General features: G+C 45.7%; 1 protein-coding gene across 2 annotated transcripts in view; it reads left to right on the top strand.

Annotated features, from left to right (window-relative positions):
* Positions 1 to 8,373: 8,373 nt before the first annotated feature.
* The window catches only part of VEGFC (vascular endothelial growth factor C), a 113,459-nt gene continuing 106,251 nt past the window's right edge, over positions 8,374 to 15,581 (top strand). Inside the window, exon 1 of one of the 2 annotated variants that reach the window (XM_030312083.1) lies at positions 8,374 to 8,547. In XM_030312083.1, coding sequence (XP_030167943.1) covers positions 8,389 to 8,547 — 159 coding nt within the window. In that variant the 5' untranslated portion in view covers positions 8,374 to 8,388. Of the gene's footprint in view, positions 8,548 to 8,942; positions 9,535 to 15,581 lie in introns of those variants that run through there. The other variant, XM_030312084.1, reaches the window with a different exon arrangement.

Raw genomic sequence — 15,581 nt, 5'->3', positions numbered from 1 at the left:
CCATTGGGACAATCATTTAATTACAAGGGTGAAAAAATGGAAAAAATATAATACATGTAAGGAAGAAATGAAGATTAATATATCAATATATTATTAATAGCATACAATTATTAATAATTATTAGTCATGCTTTATCCAAAATTTATTGAGAACGTTAAATGCCACGTATTATTTTAAGTTCTTTACATAAATTAACGAATTTAGTATTCACATGAACCCCATGTGGTGAAGAAAGGTTCACCAGAGGTCACTCAGGGTAGGTCTGACAGGCAATCAAGAGTATCTCCATACTAAGCCTCCTTTGTAAGGTCCGTAAATGTGAGACAGATCTTAAATACAAACCATCTGTTCCTTGTTCCCTTTCTGAGTCTTTCCTCCATGAAAGCTTGTTTACAGACGTTATCTCTAAGAAATGGTCCTTGAGTGTGGTTTCAGTGGAGGCAGAAGCCTTTCTTTCTAAGGAGTTTGCATTTTGGTTACCTGTCCTGTTGTGTTCTCATCCGCATAAAAAGCCAGTCTGTGGTTGAGTCCAATTATGGATGAAACCAAATATTTCATAACAAAGGACTGGCACTAGCCGATTGGCACCCGTATGCAAATGTGTGCAAAACACAGAGCTCTGCTGTTTTTTTTGGACAAATCCTGCACACATTTCTCCCAGTATTTGAGTCAGAGCAAGAAATGACTAAAGACAGAGAAAGCAACATGAAAGTTAGAGACCTTGACTTTTCACTGGTTAAGAAATAACAATCGTTGGTTACCTACCCAGTCCCCTAAGCCTGTAATCATGGAGGAAACTTGCCAAGAGGGAAAAGAACAAAAGCTTATGGATCTGAGCATGGTTCCAGTCCTCCAAGTCCAGTTCCGTAGGCCTCTTCTGGAAGCTGGCCCGCAGTGGCCGTCCTGTAGTCTTGGCACAAGGCTCTGAAGTGGAAGTTCTCTCCACCCAAAGACCAACTGCTTCTAAAACAATTCTTAAGAATTCCTAATTTTAAAATGTCTCAATCCTGCTGTCAGTGGGATAAACCTTGCCTTTTCAGCTGGATACGTGAATCTAAGTATTTTCTTTCTCAAGTGTAACCGCTGTTCTATGATCAGAAATTAGCCCAGCATTTTTTTATGGTGTCTTTTCCAGCTGACAAAGTCTGAGTTCTTTAGGTCGTGGAGAGGCCACGTGGGAGAACACGAAGGAAATGCCACTCATCCCTGTTAGTACTAAGCCTGGTTAGATTGCCTGAGTCTCTTTTAGTCTCTGCCCAAAGCAAAGTAGAGCCAGAATTGGGGTCGAAATGAGCACCCTGAAAGGGAGGCCTGTGACATACTCTTATGGTAAGAGGCAACGAGTGTTCATTTGAGTTTAAAAACACCACTCACCTTCTCTATTCTTCATGATCACTGTGAGTAATAGGGACAATAAAATTTCGGAGTAAACATCGAGGCTTTGCAAAGTTCTTTAGTAACCATCCCAGTACACTGAGTACCTCCATTACCAGAGAAATAGTTTGGAAATTCCCCAGATTGAAAACACAAGGTCAAGCAACTTTTTTGCTATGACTAGAACTATACAACTAGAACTAGAACTATATTCCAGCAAACAAAAGTTTCATTCCACCTTGAAAATTAGCAAATATTGACTAGGATATTCAAACTCCATTGCGAGTGGAGTTTGGACCCATTTGTAAGTGTTCTAGGGCACCCGAAAATTACGGTTCTTGTCTACCTTCCATCTGTACAGCTTCACCAGAATTAATCTGGTGCAGATGAGACATGCAACCAGAGACAAGCTCAGCAACCTTAATAAAATTTTCTCACCAATGCTGACAAAGTATTTGTCAATTTGTCTTCCTTGAAGCAGGTGATTTCTTCTTAAATGTCTGCCAAGTTTCCAACTGAAGACTTCTTCTGGTGATGCCAAGCAGCCAAGGTGACAGAGATTATCTTCCCCAAGTGTTTTTTTTTTTTTAATCTGCATACTCTAAAACAGGTATTGTGTCACAAAAAATATTCCTCGGTCAGGCTCTTGGGGACTTTAAGAGGAAATGAGATATTGAGCCCTTGACAGTCATTTGTGGCAGCTTCATTGATTTTCCCTTTCCTTTTTTCCCTTCAGTTTCACTTGGCGAGAGTTTAGAGGTCCAGCAACAGGACTGTTTTCCATTCCAGTTTTTGCTTGTGTATGAAATCCCTGATTTCTGACTTAAGGCCATTCAGTGAGGAAAGAGCTGTGGTCATAGCTGCTCCAAGATCTACACCTGAATGTTTTCCAAAGGTGTTAAGGTCTCCAGTATATTCATCTTTCTATTTGTCTGTGACCGTGGTCTCCAAAATTTCTAATATTTATAGTGTTTCTAAATTCCTCCGGTTTTATTATAGAATTTGACATCTTTAAAGCCACAATCAGAATATTCACAGTACCTTTTCCATTGAATTTTATCACATATGAGGTTCCTAATAACATATAAATCAATTGATGTAGATCTGGGAACTCTCAATTAAATGCCCTTAGAACCACAGCAAATTGCTGTAAATCTCCGCCTACCCTGCATAGGCTTTGGAAAGCCTTTGAAAATCACTTTCAGACCACAATCGGGGCTCAAGTTCCACTACAAGGGGCTTTTTCTGACCTGGATAACTTTAAGAACCAATTCAGCTTTCAGAGTGGTTGGCTGGCCAGCAGGAAAGGAGAGCTGGTCAGAAAGAGTGTTGGAGGTAGGGGATAAGGGAGGACCACAGGATAGAAGAAGAGGGAGGGTAAGATCAGAACTTTTAGGTTCACGTTATGGTTTGGGAAGATCAGAAAGACAGCCTTTCACATTTTTCATTTGTCTCCTTCACAGAATATTTAGAGAGGCAATCGTGGAATCTGAATTTCTCTTGTAAGCTTTCTCATACCAATAATAATAATAATAATAATAATAATAATAAAAAAACACAGGTCATTGAATGTTTGCATTTTTAGTCCCTTTCCATTCTAAAAACAAACAAACAAACAAACAAAAAAAACACTTCTCAAATGAACGATTTTGTTCCAATGAAAGGTTTCCCCAAATGGCCACGAAAGTTAAACTACTGTTGGTAAAACTGTGCCATTTCGGACACAACTCACGTGTATTCGTTACAGTATAAATACACCCAAGAGGCCTTCAGGAGACACACACCTGGGTTTAGTCTGAGACAAACGTGTGACAGTCTGGCAATGGTCCGTCAATTCAGTGGCTTGTTCACCTATGTCCTGGGCTCCCCAACCTATTGGCCTGGTGGTCTCCCCTGGCAGACCTGACAGATCTTGGAAGACATGAGGTTTAGACATGAACTCCCACCCATCCAAGAGCAACAGAAGACCACGAAAAGCACAGTGACCCAAACCAACGTTGTTAGTACTGAGACAGCTTTCTGCCAGGGATATATGCCTACAGATAGGATCAAATCATCAAAGAGTCCCTGAAAGGCAACCTCATAGGACAAAATACACTTAGCACTTCAGAGCTTGATGAAGACTGGAACTGAGACCTAATGGGGACACTTACCTCATTGCAGGCCTCAAGGGGGGCTCCCCAATTCTGAATTAAGGAACTTGGGCTTCAGCACAAAGGGGACTTTAAATAGGGTCTCGGTGGGATTTCCAGGGTGTTTAGCTCACCAAAGTATCACCGGATAACCCTTCAATAAACAAATGTCTCGGGCGCCTGGGTGGCTCAGTCCGTTAAAGTGTCCAGCTTCAGCTCAGATCATAGTCTCGCGGTTCATGGGTTCGAGCCCCGCGTCAGGCTCTGTGCTGACAGCCCGGAGCCTGGAGACTGCTTCAGATGCTGTGTCTCCCTCTCTCCCTGCCCCTCCCCAACTCTTGCTCTCTCTCTCAAAAATAAACATTAAAAAAAATTTTTTTAAATAAACAAAAGTCACATTTAGAACTTACTGCATTAAGGGAAAGCACCATTGTGACAGTTTTAGCAGTGTCCCAGGAGAGGTCAGTCAGAAGCAGAAAAACTGTAGGACTTCGGGGTCTGCACTCAGTAGGTTAAGATGGTGTAGGATTGGGCAGTCTGTGATGTCACCGTTCAAGACTGGTTGACACATGAAGGGGAGGGTCTTGATAAGGAAGCTGTTACTGACAAGAAGGCTGTTGCCAGAGTGAGGTTACTGTCTTTGATACACTGATTGGTAGGCTTTTACTGCAGCAAACTGTGGATTTAATCGCTAGTTTGCAATCTTCTCTTTCCTAGGCTAAAGTTTCCTAGAAGGAATAACTAAGTGGCATTGACATAAGTGTGTTTATCGTTGTCTCCAAGTCAGGTTTACAGATGGCCTCAATTCTCAAAGACTCTGATTTTAATACCAGTAAAAGCAGAATTTCAAATGAAAACATCAGATATTACAAAAATGGACATACACCAGTAAAAGAAAACAATTTGATTAAAAAACACATTATGAGCATTTCATTTTATTTATTTATTCATTTTATGTGTTTGAGAGAGAGAGCAAGGGAGAAGGGCAGAGGGAGAGAGAGAAAGAATCTTAAGCAGGCTCTAATATGGGGCTCAACACGGGGCTCAATCTCATGACCTTGGGGTCATGACCTAAGCCAAAATCTAAAGTTGGAAACTCAATGAACTGAGCCACCCAGCACCCCACATTTCACTTATTTTATTTTTATTTTTATTTACTTTAGAGAGAGTGAGAGCACGAGCGAGGGACAGGAGCGGTGGGAAGGAGAGAGAGAGAGGAAGAGAGAGAGGGAGAGAGAGAAAGCCCCATGGGGGCTCAATCCCACAAACTGTCAGATCATGACCTGAGCTGAAACCAAGAGTCAGATGCTCAACTGAGCCACACAGGCAGCACCCCCCCCAACACATTTCATTTTAAAATTCACTCTAAAGAACAGAATATTACAATAAGCTCAAACTTAATACCCAGCAAGAAGGGGGCACAGAGAATTAGTTCCCCAAATCAACCATGTACAAAGTCACAAAGAAAACCTCAATGCAGCTCTAAGGTCAACATCATCTATAGTACAACTAAGTAAAATAAAATTAAAAACTACTAACAAAAACTTCATGTGTCTTTTTCCAATGACAAAAAAAAAATTTAATAACTTCTCAAAGAAAAAAAGTCGAAAGGAAATTATGGTAAATTTACAACACCTCAAAGAAAAAAGTCGAAAGAAAATTATGGTAAATTTACAGCTCACCACAGAAAGCAAGAGCCAAATGCAGCAGGAAAAGGTAAAACAGCCATTGTCCCCTTCGACCTTCAAGGCACTCTTCAACACCTAATGCACGCTGGTCTTCTAAGACTGGTCTTTCTTTCAAGTATACTTTTTGCCAGCATTTCTTTTACTTGAAATAATATCAGGGGTAAGAAGATAACATTTTTGAGAGGAAAAAAGTCTGTATGTGCTTCCTGCTGTATTTCATATAAAATAGATCATACCGTTAATATGATACATTTTTAAAATACGTTTTCATCGTTGATTTGCAGTCTCCACACTATGCCCTGCCCTAGGAGTGTCCTAAATGCCCGAGAGTCTCAATGTGGTGGCCCATTAGGGTTCTAAGTCCACATCCTACCCCAAACCAATTAAACCAGAAACTCTCCAGGGTACACTCAAGCATGTTTTCGAAACCTCTGATTGGTATTTCAAGTGCAAAGCGGAGAAAGGCTCTCAGAGAGAATGGTCAAGAGAAAGCTCCAGCTAGGACTTCGATCCTACTCCCCGTCTGACCTTGCCTCCTCCCTTCCCACAGGTTCATCAGTATCTGAAGACAAATATAGCAAACTGATGAAACAGGAGTAGAAAGACAGTAAGAATATCCCAAAACATCCACCATGCCATGATCTTGGGCTGACTCCCCGAGGGTTCCCAACATAATAGAGATAAATAACAAAGCTCGGATCTTGGGCACAGGAAACCAACTTCACAAATAATGGGTAATGTGCATGTGACTAACACCACTGCACATGAAAAATTCTTGAGGAATTTAGTTGATTTTTTTAATGTTTATTTAAAAAATTTTTTTAATGTCTTATTTATTTTTGAAACAGAGAGAGACAGAGCATGAGCAGGGGAGGGGCGGAGAGAGAGGGAGACACACGGAATCTGAAGCAGGCTCCAGGTTCCACCGAGCTGTCAGCACAGAGCCTGGCGCGGGGCTGGAACTCACAAACCGTGAGATCATGACTTGAGCCAAAGTCGGATGCTTAACCGACTGAGCCACCGAAGCACCCTTGTTTATGTATTTTTGAGAAACAGAGACAAAGTGTGAGTGGGGAAGAGTCAGAGAAAGAGAGGGAAACACAGCATCCGAAGCAGGCTCCAGGCTCTGAGCTGTCAGGACAGAGCCCGATGTGGGGCTCGAACCCATAAACCGTGAGATCGTGACCTGAGCCGAAGTCGGACACTCAACTGACTGAGCCACCCAGGTGCCCCGAATTTAGTCGATTTTAAGTGTAGTGTGAGTCAGTAGTCATTTGGCTGCCAGCAAATGAACTCCACCGGGGGCTGGATCAATAAATGTATAACGTCTGGACAGAGAAGACTCTGTACGTGCTTCCGGGAACACTTTAAGTACTGAGTCATGTTCTGAGCAGCATACTATATGAAGAACATGGAGAATGAGATTAAGGTTGATGAGGGAACTTGGAACTGTCATCTTCGCAAAAAGGATATTTTGCTGGGAGGAAAGCTAGCATAGGGAAAACATAACAGATGTTTTCAAAATATTCGAAGAACTCACATGTGGAAGTTAGATTAGATTTATTGTGTAAAGTCCAGAAGTCGAAAGCAATGGCTAGATGGAAGGAAATGCTTTTCGGCAGTGTTGGTTTTGCAAACGCACAGAGGACTCCCTGTCCCTGGAGCTATTTGAGCCTTCAAGTATGCAGCGGGTGAGGGCGGTTTCGGAACTTGCAGAGAATTGAATCAGATAACAGCGCGTCCTCCGTCTAAGATTTTAGGATCAGTGTACTGAAAAGTAGCTCGGGCTTCTCCTGTTCTGAACACTGTTGAAACCCAGTAGCTTGGTCATCAGCAACCCGTCCGCTCTGCCCCGAGGAGGAAGACACCAGGGCAATCAGCGCCACAACGTGATTTTCCCAATGGGGACACGCAGTGACTTCTCCGCAGAGGTCACTTCCTACAATAGGATCAACACACGCGGCCCTTTATCGCTCCCTTTCCCATTTAAACCCAACTTCCCTGCAGAAACTGACGCCTCGTGACTTTGCTCTCCGCGAAGACTGTGGCCCTCCATCCCCACCCGCCCCAAGTTTGGGATTCCAAGGGGATCATTAGCATTCACCCCCGTAGCCCGTCCTGCACTCTGAGCTCTTGCTGCACATTAAAGTTGCCCAGAGGAGGGGAGCGAGGGGGCGGCGGCGGGCTCCGAGGTCCCGGCGGGGTCTCCGCCATTGTGACGACTCTCTCTCGGACCTTCTGGAGCCCCCCGGGGGCACTTTGCAAACCTGGAGCGGGGGGGGGGGCGCGGAGGGCGAGGCGTGCCGGTGGGCTAGGGGCAGGAGCCCGGGAGCCGCCCGCCGAGGACAAAGGGTCGGCCTGCCTTCCCCACCACGCCGACTCGGTCGCGCTCCCCCTCCGCCCCGCGCGGCCCGCCGGCCCCGGCTGGACTCGCCCCACGGGCCGCGCTCCCGGGAGGGGGGCGGGGGGAGGGGACGCGCGGGGCGCCGGGGCGGAGGCGCGGGGCCGCGGGGAGCGCGCGGAGCGCTTCCGAGGGAAAGTGAGAGGGGAGGGCGGCCGGGCTCGGCACGCTCCCTCCCTCGGCCGCTTTCTCTCACATAAGCGCAGGCAGAGGGCGCGTCAGCCATGCCCTGCCCCTGCGCCCGCCGCAGCCGCCGCCGCTCGCCCCGCGCTCCGGAGCCGCCCGCGCCGCCGAGCTCCCCCGGCCTGGCCGCGCGGCGCCCCGCCGCCCTCCTCCCGGCCGCCGCTCGCTGCACCGGGGGAAGGGGAGGGGAGGGAGGAGGGGGCCGCGGGCTCGGGGGGGTGGGGGGGCCGCAGGGGCCGAGCGGCGCCGAGGGGGTCGGCTTTGCCCCCCTCTAGCCAGAAAGCGAAAACAGAAAGGCGGACCGAGGCGCCGTCCCCCACCCCCCCCCTCGCCCTCGCCCTCGCCTCACCTCGCCGGCTCCGAATGCGGGGAGCTCGGACGTCCGGTTTCCTGTGAGGCTTCTACCTGACCCCGCGCCCCTCCCCGGCCCCGGCCAGCACCGCGACGCGAGGCGTCGGGAGCGCCCAGCCGCGGACCGCTGCCGCCGCCTCCGGCCGCCCTCGGGGGGTCGCCGGCGGCTCCGCGCGCAGGGAGCGCAGCGTCGCGGGGGCGCCACGCGCCCACCCCGCCCCCACCGCGGCCGGGCCGCCGCGCTCCGGGTCCTTCCACCATGCACTTGCTGGGCTTCTGGTCCCTGGCGTGTTCCCTGCTCGCCGCTGCGCTGCTGCGGGGTCCGCGCGACGCGCCCGCCGCCGCCGCCGCCGCCGCCGCCGCCTTCGAGTCGGGACTCGGCTTCTCCGACGCGGAGCCCGACGCGGACGAGGCCCAGGTAGGTGCGGGGCCGGGCCGGCGGTGGGGGGCGACCGCGGGGCGCTGCGGACGCAGAAGCCGCGCCGACCGTGTGTTGCTGCTTCACCTTCGGAACGTTGCCTCCAAAGTTATACCGAGCAGACTGCACGCTTCCTGGGAGAAAAGTTTTGTTTTTGTTTTTGTTTTTGCATAAAGTTGTTACTAAGGAAAGCCAGAAAGCCTGGTAGACGCAGCCGCTGAGGTGGGGTGGGGGTGGTGGTAGAGATCGCGGAACCTGCTGGGGAGCAGTCGTCCCCCGCGGGTGCGCGCAGCGGGCTGGAACCCTCCCCGGGAGCGCGGCTCCTCCGGGTCCGCACTGCTCTTTTCCCTCCGGAGCAGATTAGTGGGAGTCCCCTCGGCTCCTGGGGCCCGGACGACCGGTCAACCGAGGTTCATTTTCCCGGAGTGTTCCCCCTAGGCGGAGCACCAGGCGATTTTAGGATAATGTGGAAGGGATTTAGTCACCGGGGCTTGAGGGCTCAAGACTTCAGAGTCACTTGGAGAAGTTGGCCAAACTTGAGCTGCAACAGGATCTCCCGTAGATCACGATCAGGCATGACTTTTCAACTTCAACCTCTGCGTTGCTGAAATCTGGTCCTGAAAGTCCTGAACAGTAAGGTGGATTGTTGTTTTGTTGGGTTTATGAAATAGCGGTTTAACCCTTTGCCGGAAAATGTTGCCAAGACACTTTGGAGACCTTCTGATTTTCAAAAAGGAGTGACCGTAGGTGTGCCCGCTTCTCAACTTGCTTTTCCAAAATGTGCGCCTAAAAAACGTTCAGATCTGACATTGAGGATGGATAGTATTCGTAACAGAGTTGGGAAGTCCTGAAGAACTTTTTATATTCCACATACTCTGGGACGTCCCCGTTCAAACATGCGCAGTACCCCTGGCTGGGTACAGAATGCGGAGCTTTATTTCAACCGATGGCAAGTGGAGAGGTGCCCATGGTGTGTGACTATCAACTGTGAGTTGACTTGATTGAATGACATGTTGAATGCGCAAAAATTGAATTGCCTTCACAGTTATTTTGCAATACGTTTTAGATTGAGAAGACTAATTAAAAAAAAAAACTACCTTTAAATTTTAAATTTCGGGGTGGGGGGGAATTGAAAAAAAAACGGAATTTGTCATTCAATAGAGAAGTCAAGGAAAACAACCTTGCGAATAAAAAAACTGTTAAATTGCCGAACAGAGTGTATTCTAGGACTTGTGAAATTCCCACTTAACAGTGGTAGAACTATTATCGTGAGAATGTCTTCCTGTGCTTAAATGCCACAAAAATGTAGCATTAGACCCACTAACACTTCCTGTAATTGGAATGCCTGGAGTTTCATGATATCGACTCACTTTCTGTTTCTGCAAAGTCAAGCCATTAAAAGTATGATCTGGTAAGGCAACACCCGGAGAGGTGGCTGGTGAAAGAGACCACGTAACCTGTTCCAGAGCAGGTTATTGCCTGTGATTACTTTCTTGAGTTTACAGTAAGAAAGTGTGAAGAAGGAGGTAAAATGAGAAGTCTTGCCCGATAAGCCAGAAGCCTGTATGAGAGTCTCTCACCGGTGGGTCGGTCGTGAGTGAACATGCCCCTGTGTGCGCATGCGTGTGTGTTATATGTGGGCGTCCCGTTGGAGGTTAAACTTGTTAGTCTTCAAATCATCTTCGCTGGTGACGTAATCAACTTTTTCTTTACTGTGAAGAAAATCTTTATGCATTTTTATTTGCTTTTCATACTTAACCATCTTTTATATCCTGTATGGTGCACGTGAGTTGACATTCTGTATGTGATACGGACTCTTTTTCACTTGGTGAAACATCATTTTAGGTCTCTTGAGTTCCACCGACCACAGGGCAGTATATTATGCGTGCACTAAAGTGTTCCTCATTGGTCGAGTAGAGGCTTGACAGGGCGTGTGTCATGAATGCCTTCAGTGAATTGCTGTGTCCCTGCCATGAAACTCCCAGAAGACCTGGTCCAAAGACTCCATGTCTCTCCCTAGTGGCCTAAACAAGTGACTCACAGGGATGGAAACCTTGGAGAGGGAACTGATTGTTAATTTCCTGCGAAATACCTGTATCCCAAGAAGAGATTTCAGAAGGTAAATAAGGAACACTGAGTATACAAAACCTCCAACAAATGCAGGGTTTTGGTTAATTCACATTTAGGAAGTACTTTTGTAATGTTTAAAAAATACAAAATAGCTCACAAACTATAAACCAAGCTTAGCCATCCAGTCCTTCACCCCACCCACAAAAGCACACAAAAATCGGGAGGTAAAATCACAAAGAGAAATGAGATCTCCTTGTCACTTGACTCATATTTGCATTTATTAGGTTCCTCTTTCTAATTATCCGTGGTACACGACTTACTAAAAGATCCCAAAATGTTTCCCTGAAGGATAGGAGTGCAAGCAAGCCAACATCAGAAAAGTGAGGCAAACACAATTTTGCCTATTATATAATTAAAATTAACTAGGCGTGATGGGAAAAAGAGGAAATATATAGAATTATCATCCAACTAAAAATAAAAAACTGCAAAGCCTAGAAAGAGCAACTAGATTGCTAAATGCAATTATTTGCCAACATGACATTGCACAGAGTTCACTCTGGTTGGATGAAGTTCAGGATTTTGATGTTCAAAGAAAAAAACTGTTTATAATAATAAAGGAAGAATTATGCGAAGTATACTTTTATTCCAAAAAGTGTTGGACTGGGAGTATAAATACCTAGATCCTTATATATTTTTAGAATAATGAATTCAAGGAGAGCATGTCTTATGTTGCACATGCCTTTGTTAAAGGTCAAAATCAACAAAAGAAAGCTTAAAGATTTATAATCTTGTATCAATTAAGTGAATAATCTAGAAGATCAGTTATTCTTGAGTGACAAAATACAACTTCTGTTTTACATAACTTTAAGTATCCCTACTTTCTAGTTTAAATGAAAAAAAAAAAAGATTAGCTTAATATTAACATGAATTGCTTTAATGAGAATTGCTATTTTAAATTAAAATAGTAGAAGCATATATGGTTTATGGTGTCTATCACAAAAAAAAAAAACTTCCTAATATTGGCAACTGGTTTGTAACATGCCAGGTTTTCTGTCGCTATTATTTATAATTCTGCATACTTTTGTACTTGGTTTATTTGCATTTACGGTTTCAAATTAATCAGTGATGATGTTTTTCAAAATACTATCTGTATGTTACTCGCATGAGAATTCCCTAGAAGTCTTTAATTTTTTCCTCTTACCTGAGACCAGCCAAATCTCTCGGTTTGGGTCTAGGAATATACATTTTTAGTGAACATTCTAGATTACTCTCATACACAATGACAGTTTTAGATTCGTTGGTTTTACCATCTTCATTATATAACTGTTGAGTTTGCAAGGTAATGTGTTAGGGATTGAGCATCTTAAAAGACATAAACTATTTTCCTCTCTTCAAGGAGCTTACAACTCAGGTAGAAAAAAGAAAATCTTAAGCACAAAAATACTGTGAGATACCAGGGGAATGGTACCAAAGCATTGTCTGTGTCCCGAAGTTGGCACAAGACACTCAGGCATGTGGCCTGGTTGGTCCGAGTGCTTTGACGTAAGGCTGGACTTGGGCTAACAACTCGGGTGAGAATTTCTAGCAGATGACTAGACTACATCAAGCACAGGAATCCCTTCGTGTTGTGGCTGGCTTGAGGAGGTGAGAAGGCAAGGGGATTATATAGGGTAACAGGGAAGAATCGTAACTATGAATACGTTTTTAGAGGTGACTGGGGCTACACTGCACATAGCCCACGCCAGTTGAAGGTGGGTCATGGAGGGTGATTCGTGCACTGAGCTCCCGAAAGACACAGGGAGCAAGAAAAGTATTGGAACCATTTGTGGGATGTTATTAGAGATCACAAAGACTTCTGGGGACGTGGTCTAGTGACCAGCAATACTCTAGAAGGGGAAGTGATGAATAGGGCAGAGTGGAGGCAGTGAGAATAGCAGCCAAAGCTGTCACGGAGGAAGAACCCATAGCTTTGGTGACTGATTTACAAGAAAGATTAGGAAGTGGAAGAAATGGACCTTGGCATCGGTGTTTTCATCATAGGACAATGTTGGTCCTACATGCAGGATTAGGGCGTCGCAGAGAAGAGCAGAGGCTGGTTTTCATGGACCGTTGATGGAGGATGACGGCATTATTCTGTAAATCACTTAAGATTTTACTAGACTTCAAACTCTTTGGAGAAGCAAAATAAGCTTTGCACATTTACATCCTATTAAAGGAAAATAATTGCCTGGGATCAACGGGACTTAAATGGTGTAATATCCGTAAAGTATTTGAGCATTTGACAAGTACTATTACAATCCCAAAAGGAAAATTAACAGTATGCATAGTCTACTGCCCTGCATTCAAAATAAAGAGGCAAATTTTATTCCACTGAATTAGGCCATAAATGCAACTATAATATGTAGTCATGGACTTGCAGGCTTCTCTGGGCTTCATGCCTCAGTACCCATGACATTTCCTGATGTACTGCAAATGTCCATACTTTCTGGCAGCCATCTTTAGAAAGGAGGTTCGGTAGTAAGGAAATACATTTGTGAAAGTGGAAACCCATGAATTCTCTTGTCTTCACTCTGCATCAGTTTATGGCGGGTGCCTGGAGTTTCACTCCCTGGAGTCCCTTTCTGAGGAGGGCAAAGGAATACATAACGGAAGGATTGGATTGGGTTCTTGCAAGCTTCCTGCCTTATGAGAGATTTCTGACCAAACTCTGAGTGATGCTGGGGATCTATGGTTTGGGGCATAAGAAACTCAATTCATCCTTCATTTTGGTTTCCACTTCTGTGTAGTCTTTCTTCTGAATTGTGAACACTTAATTGGCAGTCATTTGTTCGAGAATCAGTTATCATCAAAATTGCTTCATAGGAAGCAGTTACCGATATCGGTGGCATGGCTTCCAGACCAGTGGGTCTCTATTCTTGTCCTTCTGAGTTGCTCTGAGAAGGTGGAGGGTGGCGGACCGGGGAGGTGTCTTTCTGGCCTTCCAGTTCTAGAGCTCTTGATATGAAGGTCTTGGCCTCCTATCAACATGGAGGAGGAGCTATCAACCAGGAGCTCTGTCTCATAGCTCTTTCTAGGGTGTTTTGGGACACAGGGGTGGTGGGAGAGGAAAGATGGTTTCCTGTGCCCCTGGCATGGCTTTTGTCTTTGGCAGCTATAGTGGTATTCACAGGTTCTAATTGCCCCCTGGGTACCATACATATGTCTGAATATTGCATAGATGTTTACATCATAATTCGCTTTCCTCTACGACATCCTCGGTATCTATCTATCTGTGCCATGCGCTGTGCTGAGAGCTTTACAAGTTTGTTTTTCACACATCTTTTAAATTTTTTTTAATGTTTATTTATTTTTGAGACAGAGAGAGACAGAGCATGAACAGGGGAGGGTCAGAGAGAGGGAGACACAGAATCTGAAACAGGCTCCAGGCTCTGAGCTGTCAGCACAGAGCCCGATGTGGGGCTTGAACTCACGGACCGCAAGATCATGACCTGAGCCGAAGTCGGCCGCTTAACCAACTGAGCCACCCAGGCGCCCCTGTTTTTCACTACATCTTTATGGGATGGATGTTATTCTGACTTAGCCAGGAGCAAGGATAGAGCTTTTTTGTTTCATTTCTCGTTTTATTTACTTTTTAATTTTTTTTAACGTTTATTTAGTGTTGAGATGCAGAGAGAGATAGAACATGAGTGGGGAAGGAACAAAGAGAGAGGGAGACACAGACTCTGAAGCAGGCTCCAGGCTCTGAGCTGTCAGCACAGAGCCCAATGCGGGGCTCCAACCCAAGAACCATGAGATCATGACCTGAGCCAAAGTCAGATGCTTACCCGACTGAGCCACCCAGGGACCCGCATTTCTCATTTAAAAAATACTTACACGGCATATGTTTTAGAAAAGTGTGATAAGGGGTTTGGGCCTTCCGGATTTATGAAAGACCCATGATCATATATATATATTCCTTTCTTGTTGTAGCCGGGTGCAGGAAGGCAGAGAGAAGAGGTACTGTGCCTACCCAGTTACTTTTATTTAAGTCCTGATTCCCTACAATTAGACAAATCTGAAATAAACCTGTACTTTCTTCCAGGCCTTACCATATGGTGCCCCTCTGACCAAAGAGGCATCACAGATGGCCTAATCCATAATAGTCTCGTAAGAATGACTGCGTAACAAGAATCTTCACCAGAATTCCTGACAATAATCACACCGTTTTTCAAAGTTGCACTACTCTGACTTCAGTGAAGGATTATGGTCTTACCTATGCCAAGTGACCTTTCCAGGAATCATTGGATTTGGAGAGAACAAACTGTGGTTGGTGGAAGCATTACAGGCCCTCTGATTTTTGGGCACCCATTGTCTTATCTTTAAAATTTTTTTTTTCAATGTTTATTTATTTTTGGGACAGAGAGAGACAGAGCATGAACGGGGGAGGGGCAGAGAGAGAGGGAGACACAGAATCGGAAACAGGCTCCAGGCTCTGAGCCATCAGCCCAGAGCCTGACGCGGGGCTCGAACTCACGGACCGCGAGATCGTGACCTGGCTGAAGTCGGACGCATAACCAACTGCGCCACCCAGGCGCCCCCCCATTGTCTTATCTTGTACCAGTTACATTATTTCTGGTAGAGGCGCAGTCAAATACTACCTGGTCCTACGTTTTGTTGCAGAACGCACATTTGTAAGTGCAGATTTGTATAAATTTTGACTTAAGTATCATTGAGTTTTCACATTAGAAATAACAGATGTAGCAGAGAACTTCAAACAAGGGATGATAGTTCAGTTAACTTATAACGTAATTCTACAATTTACATTAAAGGGGCGCCTGGGTGGCTCATTTGGTTAAGCGTCTGACTCTTGGTTTCGGCTCAGGTCATGATCTCACACTTTCATGAGTTTGAGCCCCACATCCGGCTCTGTGCTGACAGTGCAAAGCCTACTTGGGAATCTCTCTCTCTCCTTCTCTCTCTGCCCC

The sequence above is a fragment of the Lynx canadensis genome, chromosome B1 (assembly GCF_007474595.2).
Source record: "Lynx canadensis isolate LIC74 chromosome B1, mLynCan4.pri.v2, whole genome shotgun sequence".
Lineage (NCBI taxonomy): Eukaryota > Metazoa > Chordata > Mammalia > Carnivora > Felidae > Lynx > Lynx canadensis.
The sequence above is the reverse complement of the archived record's forward strand: the minus strand, read 5'-3'. Positions and strand labels throughout refer to the sequence as shown.